The 13825-nt window shown below is 37.4% G+C and overlaps 1 protein-coding gene across 2 annotated transcripts in view; it reads left to right on the forward strand.

Moving 5' to 3' along the window:
* The first annotated feature begins 8277 nt into the window (after positions 1-8277).
* The window catches only part of LOC129777991 (inactive serine protease 54), a 31057-nt gene continuing 25509 nt past the window's right edge, over positions 8278-13825 (forward strand). The window contains exons 1-2 of one of the 2 annotated variants that reach the window (XM_055784609.1): positions 8278-8485; positions 8565-8725. In XM_055784609.1, coding sequence (XP_055640584.1) covers positions 8411-8485; positions 8565-8725 — 236 coding nt within the window. In that variant the 5' untranslated portion in view covers positions 8278-8410. Of the gene's footprint in view, positions 8526-8564; positions 8726-13825 lie in introns of both variants that reach the window. The other variant, XM_055784610.1, reaches the window with a different exon arrangement.

The following is a 13825-nucleotide window of genomic DNA, read 5'->3' on the forward strand; positions in this document are numbered from 1 at the left end:
GACAGAAATCCATTTTTTATATACTAGCTGACCCGGCAAACTTCGTCCCGCCCAAAATTTGTTTTTAATTATCAATACCTTCAAACATTCACTTTTTCTTACTAAGCGCAAGTTCATGAGTGCAATCGCAGAACTGTTCATTGATTGATCTTCTAATCGACCCCGTCGAATTTACCTTTTACTAAAACAATCCTAATACTTCTACCAAAACTCATTATTATAATATCAGATTATATTCAAACACAATTCTCGTTCAAGATTTCAACCACTTGCAAATAACATGTTTCTCCGTTACATGGAATAAATATTTGATACAGAAAACATGATAGAATAACGCCCCTCCCCTTTTCTCCCTCTAGAGAGGGAGGAAGAGTGTCTATTCACCATAGAAACGTTTCGTGCCCCCTGAAATCTTCACATGTCAAATTTGGCTTAATTTGCTTGATTAGTTTTTGAGTTATGCAGACATTTGAGGGGGGAGGAGTGTCGAAGCATCGTAGAAACATTTATTGCATCCTAAAACCTCCACATGCCAAATTTGGTTTCGTTTGCTTGATTAATTTTCGAGTAATGCAGAAATTTTTGTTTCATTTGTATGTCAGCCCCCCCCCCCCCCTTAGCGAGGGGGCAGGGGTCTCAAACTATCACGAAAACCTTCCCCGGCTAATATATAATATCCATAGTTGATTCAGCTCAACAAACCTTCAACCTTCTAAACATTTGAATCAAAACTAATCCGGAATAAGAGGATGTTATGTGAAGGTCGACTTAATTTAATTCTGGACACAAGTGCTAAAAAATAAAACAAAAATTGCGGATTATCACATTAAAGGTTATTACACCTTAAAGCGAACAATATTATTCTGATTTTTTTTTATCCCTTTTGTTTATTTTAGGTTCATTAGCATTTTAGCTGTAACATAGCCGATTTTTTATCGTGTTCATGTCACATGTTTATCATATCTATAATTAGCACATTACACAGTTGCCATTTTTCGGCGATAGAGTATTCCCTTCTATACCATTGCATATGGTACACATTTACACAGTAGCCAATTTAGGCGTAAGAGTTTTCTATGTGTTCTTTCATTATCCAGTTAGACCGGACAGCGGAGACAGTTGTTTGATCATTGTTGAGTAATTTATAGAACAGCAGCACGATGTGTCTTGCAGAGCAGAGCAGTTGTATGGATGAATCGATCTTATTTCGACCGTGGATCGATCTCCATCGCCGATGGTTGTTGCGTGGACGTAGTTATTCTGTAACAACCCAAAATGGTCCATGAGGGCCCTGAGTTTTGAACTTACGATCGATCGCTTACTAAGCGAACGCGCAACCAATGTAACTACGGAAACCCCCTTTATTCTGATTTGTTTTAGGTGAAATTGATAACTTTTCTTGACATCAGTTTTTGAATATTCTACATATCAGTTTTTGCATATTCTATTGCTTACCCTCACCGACCAGTTCATTATTTCATCCTTCATCTGTGCCGTCCAAGACCTTATTTACTTTTTTATGATACGTGATCCCGTTCAATCTTGCTGTACAACTTCCGGGCTTTTGTTTCGACCAACGGGTTGCTTGTTGGCACGAAATGGAAGATTACCTTCTCGCGGTTATGTCACATTCACCCGAATACCGTTCACCCGAATGTTACAAATGCCCGAAACAACATGAGAGAGCAACAAAAATGCGACGTAAAATAAATAATTGTAATGAGGAAATATGAAATAATGGTGGAGACTTCGCTATATTATTTTAGAAATAAGCGTAGGCACAATTACAATCTGTCTTTCCGTGTTGCCTTTTGAGGCAACATTATTACATCATTATCTGTATGCTCTACAATCAAACCATTCAACCTTTTTTTTATTTTTATTTCTTACCTATTTTTTTTTAAATGCGTCAAAATGTAAATGCGTCACTTTTTTTTGGTGTAACTTTTTATCGCGTGGGTAAAAATTAATGAAATTTTGGTTTGTGTGGTTCAGAGTGTTATGTTTATGTATGCAAAATTTTATCGTGATCTGTCAAGTAGTTTCCGAGACGCATTCGAAACAAGAAGAGCTACACCAGCAAATCTTGGGCGCGGTGATCGATAATCCTGGTCTGTCGCACAGATGGATCGGCAAAAGGCTTGAAATCCACCATTCCACCGAGTTCCGCGTTGTGAAGATGTTCCGGGAGACGAAGACCATCGAGCGGCGCGTTGGAAGCGGTCGAAAACCGAAAACGAAATACCCAGAGAAGGCGCGGAAGATAAGGCAATACTTTAAGAAGAACCCGAACCTTTTCACCCTAGACGTGGACAAAAAAAGTCAATTCGTCGAAGTGATTCGTCCAGCAGACAATGAAGCGTTTTTAAGGTCAGGAAGGCGCCAAACCGGACTGACAAGCAAAACACGGTGGCCAAATGGCGTGCGCGAAAGCTATACCGTGACTGCCTGGTTAAGCAAGGCTGTCTCGTCATGGACGACGAGACATACATTAAGGCAAACCTCGAGTTTTTTTGTCGCATTTTGTCCGCATGGAGGTTCCGGAAAAGTTCCGGAATTCGCGAAGGAGTACCTGTTGTGCGATCTACAGGTGCGGACGGTACAGCAAGCCGTTCGTTAAGACCGGCACCATTAACAGGCAGATTTATCGAGAGGAATGCTTGCAGAAGCGCTTGCTGTCCTTCCTCCGCTTAACCGTGGTCCCACTCCAAGCCTGTATAGATTGGTACCAATGAGGTATATATCGAGGTGGAGCAGTAGGCATCTGTATTGGCAAGCAATATATCGTGTCGTAATTATTTGCATTCAATATCGAATTTATATGAAAGAAACAAAACAATATTGAAAGTACTCACGGTTGCATGATAATTTGAGTCAAAATTCTCATGAAATTATTCAACTGTTTGTTTTTAACACATGACAATTGTATCGTGGCTTATTTCGATTATTTATGTGGTAAAAAGGTCCGGAGAGCAGTCGTATGCTTCGTTCCCGAAAGCAGTAACATTTTCAGTGAAATTTTGAAAAATGGGCGATTATTCTCTCACATCATACACACCAACACTGAGAGCCTTCGAAACACCCACATCATAACGTTAAACTAATGAAACTTCGTTTGTTTCTATGAACGTGAGGGAGTGAAAATGGCACATGGAAATATCACTTTTATCCGTCTTTTCCGACGTGATTTCACAAATATTCACTGCACGCTATCACATTAGCCTTATATTAAGCGGGAACTCTAAAAAATGTACGTTTTTAATTGATAAATTGCTTCCTGAAAATGGCATTTTCAGAAAGATGCGGTGGACAATCAAAGATAAACACAACGACTGACGTCACTATTTGAGAAATAGTTATGGCAGCGCATGCTATGTCGCTCGAAACTCTACCATCTTCATTTTTTCCAGTACATTGGATTGGTACGAAGCGAAGTGCATTAATGTGGTCCCGAAAGAGACGAACCCGCCAAATTCACCAGAACTTCGTCCGATCGAAAAGTTTTGGGCGATTATGAAGAAGAAGCTGAATAAAAGCGGAAAAACATTCAAAACCGATGAAGCTTTGATGAAACACTGGTCGAAATTGTGTAAGGAAGATGGACAAAGCCTCGTTATAAATAACGTTAAATAATAATCCCTGGAAATTTGTGAAGTATTCGATTTAAGGCAGTATTCTAGTCTAGAAATTTAAAAAAAATCAATTTTTTTTTCGTTCATATTTATGTAGTTTAAACATTCAAGAATGTACCCCAGAAAGGCCATATCGAAAACCCTATTATTTACAGAATTAGAGGGCTACAACAATGAACTTCAAACGTGTTTTTCTCGAAACTAGTTTTTTTTCAAATTGGCGTACACGATATCTCAAGTTCTACTGAACCGATTCGGATCAAATTTGTATGGATACAATCTGCAGGCATCTCTCTATCGCATGAACCTCTAAAAAGTGATATTTTTCAAACTTTACTATTTTTAAAATATCGGGAGACGTAAGAAAAAAACATTTTTAAACGCAATTTGTTTGATTTTTAACCATCTCACTTCATCAGCTCTCAACTACTCTAGTTATGTATATTTTTTCTCCGTTCAATTTTGTTTTGACGTAGGACTACGTCTAACCGGAAGATATCGGGGGTGAAATGGAAATCTAGGCACTGAACAAGTAGGAAAAAATGCAAGATTTGGAACGCTCATAACTCGAGCATTTCTCAATAGATCGCAAAGGTTTTTGCACCAATTGATAGGAAATATATCTACGCATCTATCATAACGAATAACATTTCATTTTTCTTGAGATAAATAATTGAATAATTGTTAAATATCAAGCATTGTCCAAATGCACTATGTGCCCATTTTTGATTGGTCCATTTTGTGCTCCTCAAATCGTACCGAATAAAACGGGCAACCAGAGCAGCAGCGAAATAGAATGAAGCACGATTGGAAAGGAAAAAGAAAAAAAATGAACGAAACATTGGTCACAGTTTCACACATGCGTAATTCTCGAGCCAGCCAGTCTGCTTAAAAATCCCCGCTCCGCTGCCGTAACGATCATTCTCATTCAAACCGTACACCACATCGGTTCGCATCACAACACATCAACAAACCAACCCAAGCAGCCATGTCTGGACATGGCAAAGGAGGAAAAGTGAAGGGAAAGGCAAAATCCCGCTCGAACCGTGTTTAGTTTCGGCCGCCGAAGTGATCGAGTTAGTTGGCAAAGCTGCTCGCGACGATAAGAAAAACTGCATTCGGATCAGAACACATTCGGTGGACATCAAGACAACAACAGGCAGTTGCAGCGAGTGGCGAGTGGCAAACGCAATCGCAAAAAGGCAGTTGGCAGCAGAAGAAAAAAGTTTGTTCTTTTTACAATCTGCTTTGGTGGCAAATCCAGAACAAGGCGGCATCGAGGGCGTTCGAAATGGTTTTTTTCAAAACCACGAGTACAAAGTTTTCTAAATTGGAACCATTCCATAAAACAAGGCGCTTATCAGGGCCATTAAACCTTTCAAAAAAGAGTTTACGAAATACAGTTCAATGCTTTCTAAAATAATATCCAAAATAATAATAAAACACAAATTGATTTTTTTCATAATTTGTTTGCCAGGATCTGATGCGTATGTGAATTTGGCAGTTGTTCTGAGCTTATTGATACTTGGGGACTTTCCTGATTATTCAATTTTCACCAATTCTTAAATTGTTTCCAGATTGAAAGTACTGCGATTTACAATTAGTTCGACATTTAGCTAATTGGACGGACATGTAATGCGACATATTTAGTTGAACATTTTTGTAAACATAGAGTTCGGGGTCCAAATTATGACCCCACATTGAAAGTCGACACTGTATCACTGTCATCGCAAATGTTCAATTACAGGTTAAAATCGCCTCCAATGCGACACTGAGTGGTGCTTCGGAACGTCGTATTGAATGTAATTTACTGTAAAACAAGTCACAAAGCTGGATGGGAAGAAATTTTCCAACTGTGAAAGCTGTAGCGAGTGGCAACAAATCGCTAAACAGGAAGGTTTAGCCGAACAAGATGGGGATATCGAGTGATAACGAAACAATAAACACTTTAGATAATTTTGTGATCCTGAAAAGGACCCTTTTTAGCCTGTATGTGAATCCAACGAGCGAACAAATCGTAATGAATGTATTTTTTTGCCATCGCTGCCTTTAAACGCTCATTCGTTCGTCTGGTTGGACTCGCCCCTTTGGCTGAGTCTGCCGATTTGTCTCTATCCTGTGAGTGTGTACCGCTAGAGTACAAAAGGCGCGGATCCGCTGAAAAATATATCATTCTCTTTCAAACCGTAAATCAGTGTGGTTGTATGGCATCGTTTCACATCACATCGCATCAACGGATTGGTGCCGGAGCACCAGTATACCTAATAGCGGTTATAGAATTTCGGCCGCCGGAGTGCTCGAGTTGGCTTGCAAAGCTGCTCACGACAATAAGAAAACCCGCCTACAGAACAGAGCACATTCGGTTCGGAGGCAACAACTAGTTTCAGCGAGTGGCAAACGCAATCGCAAAACGGCAGCAGGTAGATGAAGGAAAAAGTTTGTTTATACAGACTGCTTTGGTGGCAAAACCAGCCACCGTAAAACACCGCGCTTTTCAGGGCCATTAAACCATTCAAAGAAGAGTTATTAAAAGTTATTCACAATACCAATGCATTCTAAAGTGACATAATATGACATATAATATAAACTGATTTATTTTGTTTATGCTTGTTCTTGAACTTATTGATGGTTTGGGTCTTTTAAATTGATCATTCAGTTTTCACAAACCCATGCTTGGTTTCCGAATTAAAAGTGGCTTCAAATTACACCACATTGTATGCAGGATGGCATTAACGAATTTTCTCGGTAGCCAGAACTGCTTTCTTTGGTTGATAACTGATGTTGAAAATTGACTGACGTTACATCTGCATTGTATAGAAAATTAACTAAGGATCAACATGATGAGCTATGTTTTTCCTGCTGCTCTGTTCTTATTTTAAAGGACTTTAATCCGAAGGTCATCCGTCCCTGTATTTACTGTTGGTTTTTAAGAACGCTTCTAGCTCGTGTATTTCTCGACAGATCGTAGAGTTCGTCTCCAAAACCTCAGTTCTTTTTCAATTTTATTAACTTTGTTTGCGGAGACTACAAATCTTACAATTCATTCGTCTCCGAAACCACAGTTTAAGGTACGGTAATATGCTCAATAGTGAAATATATGATAGTGAATGAGCTGATAACCACCGATGCATTTCCTATCACAGCCATCATTTTGATTGTACGATATGTGCATACGCCGAAAGATGTCCGGCGTTGAACATTTAATAAGTACAAAGCCTTCAGAAAAAAAACAAGAATCAAGTTTGTAAAAAAAACGCAAAAACACAACACCAAAGGTTCTTTTCAGAACCCCCAACATGTTCATGAACAGTAAACAGTAAACTAATCCATTTTTCAGGTAGATAGGTAGGTATTCACGTAGGAGAAGAAAATAAAAATATATATTCGAAATATATATTTAGCAAAAGCTGTCCCCTTTGTATAGTCCTACGTCACTCCGGTTATGTCCCTGATATTACCCACCCTTCTTTTTTTATTGTTAAAAGATAAATGTAATGATAAATTGCATAAATGTTAAAAGACGATGTAATGGATAGTAAAAATATTATTTGTTTTGTTTTTACGAAGCTCGAAAAAACCCTCGAAATTCGGGTCTCTTCACTAGAATATCCGATTAAACTGGATTTTTGGAGATCATTTTTTTCTAGTCCAATCTTCATTCGTTGGAAAAGCGTATTGCTTCAGAAGAGGCCTATTTTGACGGCGATTAGATAAATTTAGAAGTAAAATATATAATTTTTCTTTAAAAACACAAATTCTATATATTTGATTTATTCGACAGAATGTAGATCGATTTTCTATTCGTAAAACGATGTTGAATCGACACAGAATCATCTCATTTCTAACCCAGGTGACTGATGATGGATGGAGAGTCATTCACAATAAGGTAAAGTGAAACGGTTAAGGTATTTGTGGTCGTGGTCGAAACATGATGAACCGGCGAAAAATTTTGGCCAGGAAACCAGGAACAGGTGGCAAGTAACCATCTGTTACGATCTGCTTCTCTATGGACTCTATTCTCTTAATAATTAGACCGTCTGAACGAAGCAATCGCTCAAAAACCGCTGGCTTTGACCAAAAGAAAAAGAATTGTGTTCCATCAGGAAAATACCAGCTCACATAATCGATAGTGACTCGCAAGATGCTTCGGAAGCTGAGTTGGAAGATTATTATATATCCACCCTATCGTCCGGGCCTGCTAAATCTCCTGTCTCAGTGTTTTGCCAATCAGAACAGGGATCTCTATAAGAGAGACAGAATGAAACTACCTCCAAAATGGTAACAAATTATCGAACAAATCGGTGCATGCTTGACTTAATTCCACTCGTTCTAACTTTGCTATCAATTTCATGTAAAATAATGGATTGCTTTTACTTCTCTCTATACACTATACAGATGGCGGCTGTAGCTGAATTTTTGAAGCAAATGTTAGACTGACATCTATTCAAAATATATATTCAGATATGAATTTGAATCCGGTGAAAAACAAAACTATGTCATGTGATTAACACAGATTGCTTATGTTTGCAATTTAATCATTCATCCGAGATAAGCAGATTTATCTACACGCCATCGTAAACAACATCAGATAAAGGCAGCAGCAAAAAGCCTACGAACGCCTGCTAAATACTAGCTTGAATCATCGGTGTTCGGTCGATTTACAACTGCTACTCTGCCATACCGGATCTCCATTAGCAAGCAATTCTAGATTTGACACAAACATTAGCATACTTGAAATTTTTTTCTGAACTCTAAAGTGCAAATAAACAGAATTAGAAATGTGGCTGTCGATTGGATTCTGTTCGATGATGGCATCCATTTGCTTTGCTAACACAATTGTCGCTCCCTACCATGTGAGATAACAGAGGCTCTCATGATTGGTTTCATTTTGGGGTGCTATTATTTTTATTTTACTATTATATTTTATTCTAGGTCTCGATACGTTCCAGTGTTCCTGCGATTATTGGTTACTATCCTCCAGATATCGGCGGAAGCGTGTCAGAGCATATCGGTAGTGGAGTGATCATCAGAGATAAATATATACTCACTACTGCAAGCTGTTTGTACACTCGTGATAAATTCACAAATTTGAGGTAAGACAATGCGAAAATTAGTACGTACCAGCAAAGATTGTAAGATGCAATATACGCTGCGATATCTTAATCATAGTTTGCTCCATCATTGGTATGAACAGTTTCAGGGAATCGGTTTACAGCCAGTTCCCAGAGAACTGGCTTTCATCGTACCAAATTTTGCCTTCATCAAGATGTTGTTGCATACTCGTGTACATAACAGTGCGTCGGATGGTGTAATTCAATGATAATAGACAAACTGCAAACAAGTTTCACTCGCGGTAAGCAATATTTATGCTTAGCTAGAAACACTAGAATGTTGCGCTAGAGTCACGTCTGTACATAGACGCAGGACGAAGTGAATCTACTTTCCATCTTGTACGCCGCTAGGCAACCCTATCCAGCGGTTTCCCCGTGGGTGCACTGTAATCAAAATAGAAGTTGAATCAGGCGTATACTTTCCAGCAGATTTTTTGTTGCGTTAAGTAAGAGATTTTATAAAAAATAATATTTTGGTATTATGCATAAAGTTTTTGGCTGAAGAGGGTAAAATGTTTCAAAATTATTGGGAGTAGGTTGTTGGTTAACAGAGATGCACAGTAGAGTTTGATGATTTCTTTTTTAATTTGATAACAGATTCCGTGTAATTCAATATTTTTTCTAAACTTGGAATAATTACCACAATAGTTCAAACTAATGGACGCAATGGTTCACACCCAACAAGGGAAAAAAACAAGGAATAATCGTATTTTAGTGTTTTATCTATTTACGTCTTTTCAAAAGGGGTAAGCCACAGAGGAAATACATTATCCATATTACATCATGAAAAAAAAACCCTGCATATAATCAGTACAATATTTTTCTTAAACTATTTTTACAATATACAGGTATATCTTCGGTGCAATATAAGCTTTCGAAATAATAGACCTTCGGCAGTGAAAGTGGCTGATATTGAGATCCTTCTGTTACTCAAGAGTCTAATCGTATTAGAATTTAGAATAATATGTAATTACATAATTATGGGAAACAAATATTTGCAATATTATGAATATCAAATGTCATGGAATATTATGAAAAGCGAACAGCTTCAAAGCTTTCTTCAAATCCTGGAAGTAGATAAATGTTTTTTATATTTATTGGCTGATTATTGTAATTTGTTATTGCAGAGTTTGAGATTATTCGTTCTCGGGACTGACACTCGAAAATTATTAATTAATCGTATTTTTTATCTGCGAATTTCGGCTCTGCTTTGTAAACTTATATTGCTTTTAGGTATATTATTTTTTATCTCATAGACAAACACAATTGTTTCAAAATATTTTATCAGATTAAAACATGTAACATGTAAAACATGTAACATGTAATTATTTCTATATAAATCTATTGTGCTTGAATCTGGGTTACTGTATTTTTCCCAAAAAAATAATTCGCATGAATTTATTGAGTGTTACAGCTAAGCAGGTGCATTCGGCCAAATAAAAAGCATTAGATTTTGCGCATTCCCTCGTACTACGTATCTGTTGAGTTTCAGTAGCAATATATCGTGTTGAACAAAGTCAAATGCCTTGGATATGTCAACAAAAATAAGCTGAATTCTTTAATCAATACTGGAGTGGAATTTGTATATCCGCAACTTATCGTTATCTCAGAAGAAGTCTGGAGGAGGGTTCCTCATTGCCATTGATGCAAATTTCACTTCTGAAGAACTTATAACCGAAAAACATAAAGAATTTGAACAAGTTTGGGCAAAATTATCTAAAGCTGGCGAAGTACATATATTTGCTACCTTGTATTTCCCACCCGAACACGCAAATAAAATGTCGTATGAATTATTTTTTCAAACGGCAAATCGAATTACAGAAAAACTAGAGCCAGAAGTGAAATTGCATATCTATGGCGACTTCAATCCAAATAAAGTAGACTTCATTCCCGATAACGATAATGAATGCATTCTACTTCCAGTCGTCGGGGAAAATGAAACCCTTCATTATATATTTGACGAAATTGCACATCTCGGTCTTAATCAAAAAGTCACAGGAGGGTTGTGTCCGAGACAAGACCGCATAGTTGACGTAGGATTCCGCTAGGCTATCTGTTGATTTTGGATATGCTTGAAGAATTACATCGTTAAACTCTTTGATAATGATTTGGTGACCCTGGCATCTTTGAATGAGACATGATGATAACCGCCCTCTGTAACCCTAGACGAGATGTCTCCTGTGTTATGTAAGGATGAAATAAAGAAAAAAAAACTCACCAATGTAATATAAGATTATTATCAATACCAAACACAATTATCAATTTTTGTCATCAGTAAAAACATGTTACTCGATTATCCGCGAAAGTGAGTTCACTTGTAATTCTATAGAACTTAGCGGTATTTGCCAGTGAGCGGTAGGGTCTTGTTCTTTTGTTTTGTTCATGTCTTTCACATTATCTTATCACTGGTGTAAACGACCTTACAGATGGATAGTTTAATGATTTCTGTATTGATGAAACATAGTTTTTATGCTTAAACATCTCTTTTTTTGTGTCTGCACCTAATTTTTAGCCCTTTATTGCGTTATCCGCAATTTTCGTAATCCGCGGTGAGCTAGCCCGACTATTCCGCGGATTATCGGGGTTCTACTGCACAGAGAAATCATATTCGAAATGGAAAAGGTAATTTTCTTTTATAATATTTATTTTCTGGGTGTTTATTCAACCTTTTATTCAACCCAATACGAATTTTAATTGGACTAACACCACCTTATATTATATGTGGAGCATATGGGAAATCACTTTTTCGTATATTTCTTCACTTTTCCTATTTTTCTCACCGTATGAACATTCCTTGGGTGGAAATGAACACAAAAAACAGACAGCTGAAACCGAACCACCCGTTCTCGACTGGAAAAACACCTTGATTTTAATTTATGAACATATCAATGACTCGTTTCTAATTTCAAGTTATTTTTAACATAACTGTTACCATATACAATTTTACACTTACACTTGTGCTAAATTTTTCACAATACACTATCGGTCATTGATATGAACTTTCACGAAGCAACCAATATTAAAGTTCCAAATTTCAATTTTATTTGCTAGAATTAATCGTATCACTCACCTAACATGCAATATAAAAATGCCCCCGACTTGCATATATTTGGAATGCCGATTTCCCCAGGGCACCTTGGTTTAGATGCCTTTGTTAAGGGACACATTTCGGTAGGAACAACAGTTCCCCCTTCAATGCCGATTTCCCCCAGGCAGCTTGGTTTTGATGTCTCTGTTAGGAAATCGCCGCATGTATCGTCAATTTCGACCAATCAGAAGTGGATATTTCCGTTAGGATAGGGGTTGAGATTTTTCAATTGTTCGATGTTATTTTCATGACATATATTATTTTATTCAATGTAAAAAATTGTTATGGAGTGCTGGAATCGATTGACGCAAAAATTTCATCAATCCATCATGAAATAACTGAGCAATAAGCGTTTGAAATTGGACAATTTTCACGATGTGCTCGATTTTCGATTTTCAATTTGTACCCCAATATGTTCCCGAAAGACGTAATCCTACGTCAATAAATCACGTAAAAAATTCCCAAAATTATTATTTAGACCTATTATTTACAAACATCACCGACGATTTTGTGTGAATGAGTCCATGACTCCCCTTTGGAAAATGAAAAATTTCACACAGCAATTGAATACCCAATCTTTGTACATAACAGACAATTGCCCATCGACTGGGTGTACGAAAAAGTACCGGAATACAACAAGACGAACTTTGAAGCAATCAGATGTAGCCTACAAGCCATAGAATGGCATACTTTATTAAACATATTCTTCACGAAATTCTGAATAACATAATATCAGAATTTGTGCCGAAGAAAAGAAGACGAAGAAATTCAACCAGCAAATATCCTATTTGGTATAACGCTCAAATGAGAAATTTAAAAAAAAGAAAACAAAAAGCACACAAAAAAAACTATGGATCGATATAACCGTAAGGTTGACGTAGGACTGCCGTTGTCTTAGTAATCAATTGTATTTCTTCAATTAGCAATAATCCCACATCGGATCCTCATCGGGTGCTATATTCTCGCTGGGCAGTGCTATATTTTGTGCATTGATTAAATTATTGATTAAATTATTGATTAAAATAGTGAATGAATGAAGCTATTTACGAATTCAATTGCAAACAAATCTCAATTTAAGTCAATTTATGCATTATGGTAGTAGTTATCGCAGTAAACAGTTATTAACGTTTTGCCTAATCATCAAACGGTATGCATAGAAGTTCAGTGAGCTGGCGGCATGAAGGGATATACAGTCTCGACAAACCGAGCCAAAGCGTTGCATTTGAACCCGCTTTTGTAGACCGTGATAGCAAAACGAATTCTGGAGTGTTAAAATATTTGGGGGTATATAAGTATTGCCGACTTGAATGTATCTGCGATGCCGATTCTCCCAACTTCTTGTTTTCGGAATCTGTATTGGGAAAACACGTTCCGGTTAGCAAAAATGCAAGCGAGTACAAAAGTTTGCATCTTTTCACAGGCTTCATGGTTTTGAAGTCTGTGTTAGGGAAACATTCCAATTTACAAAAACGCAAACAAGTACGAAAATTCCCACTGCTTGCATCTAAATTTCTATGCCGACTTCCACGGGCTCCATGGTTTTGAAGTCTGTGTTAGAGAAACATTCCGATTTCCAGAAACGCAAGCGAGTACAAAAGTACACGCAGCTTGCATCAATTTTGCAATGTCGATTTCCTCAGGCTCCATGGTTTTGAAATCTGTGTTAGGGAACATTCCAATTTCCAGAAACGCAAGCGAGTACAAAAGCACCCGCAGCTTGCATCTAATTTGCTATGCCGATTTCCACAGGCTCAATGGTTTTGAAGTCTCTGTTAGAGAAACAGCCACCCATTCCAGCGATCGTACCTCAATCGTTGCGCAATCGTAACTGAATGGATTTCCGAGCGGCACTCGCTTATATACCGATTGGTGTGATTTCAATAGCCTGTTTCGAAAGCAATTTTAGGGCTATTGAAACAAGTTACAAGTTAACAAGTAACAAGCATATAACGCGTAGACATTTTATCTTTCGAATGAAGTGTTTATCATATAAT

Source organism: Toxorhynchites rutilus, chromosome 3, assembly GCF_029784135.1.
Source record: "Toxorhynchites rutilus septentrionalis strain SRP chromosome 3, ASM2978413v1, whole genome shotgun sequence".
Taxonomy (NCBI): domain Eukaryota; kingdom Metazoa; phylum Arthropoda; class Insecta; order Diptera; family Culicidae; genus Toxorhynchites; species Toxorhynchites rutilus.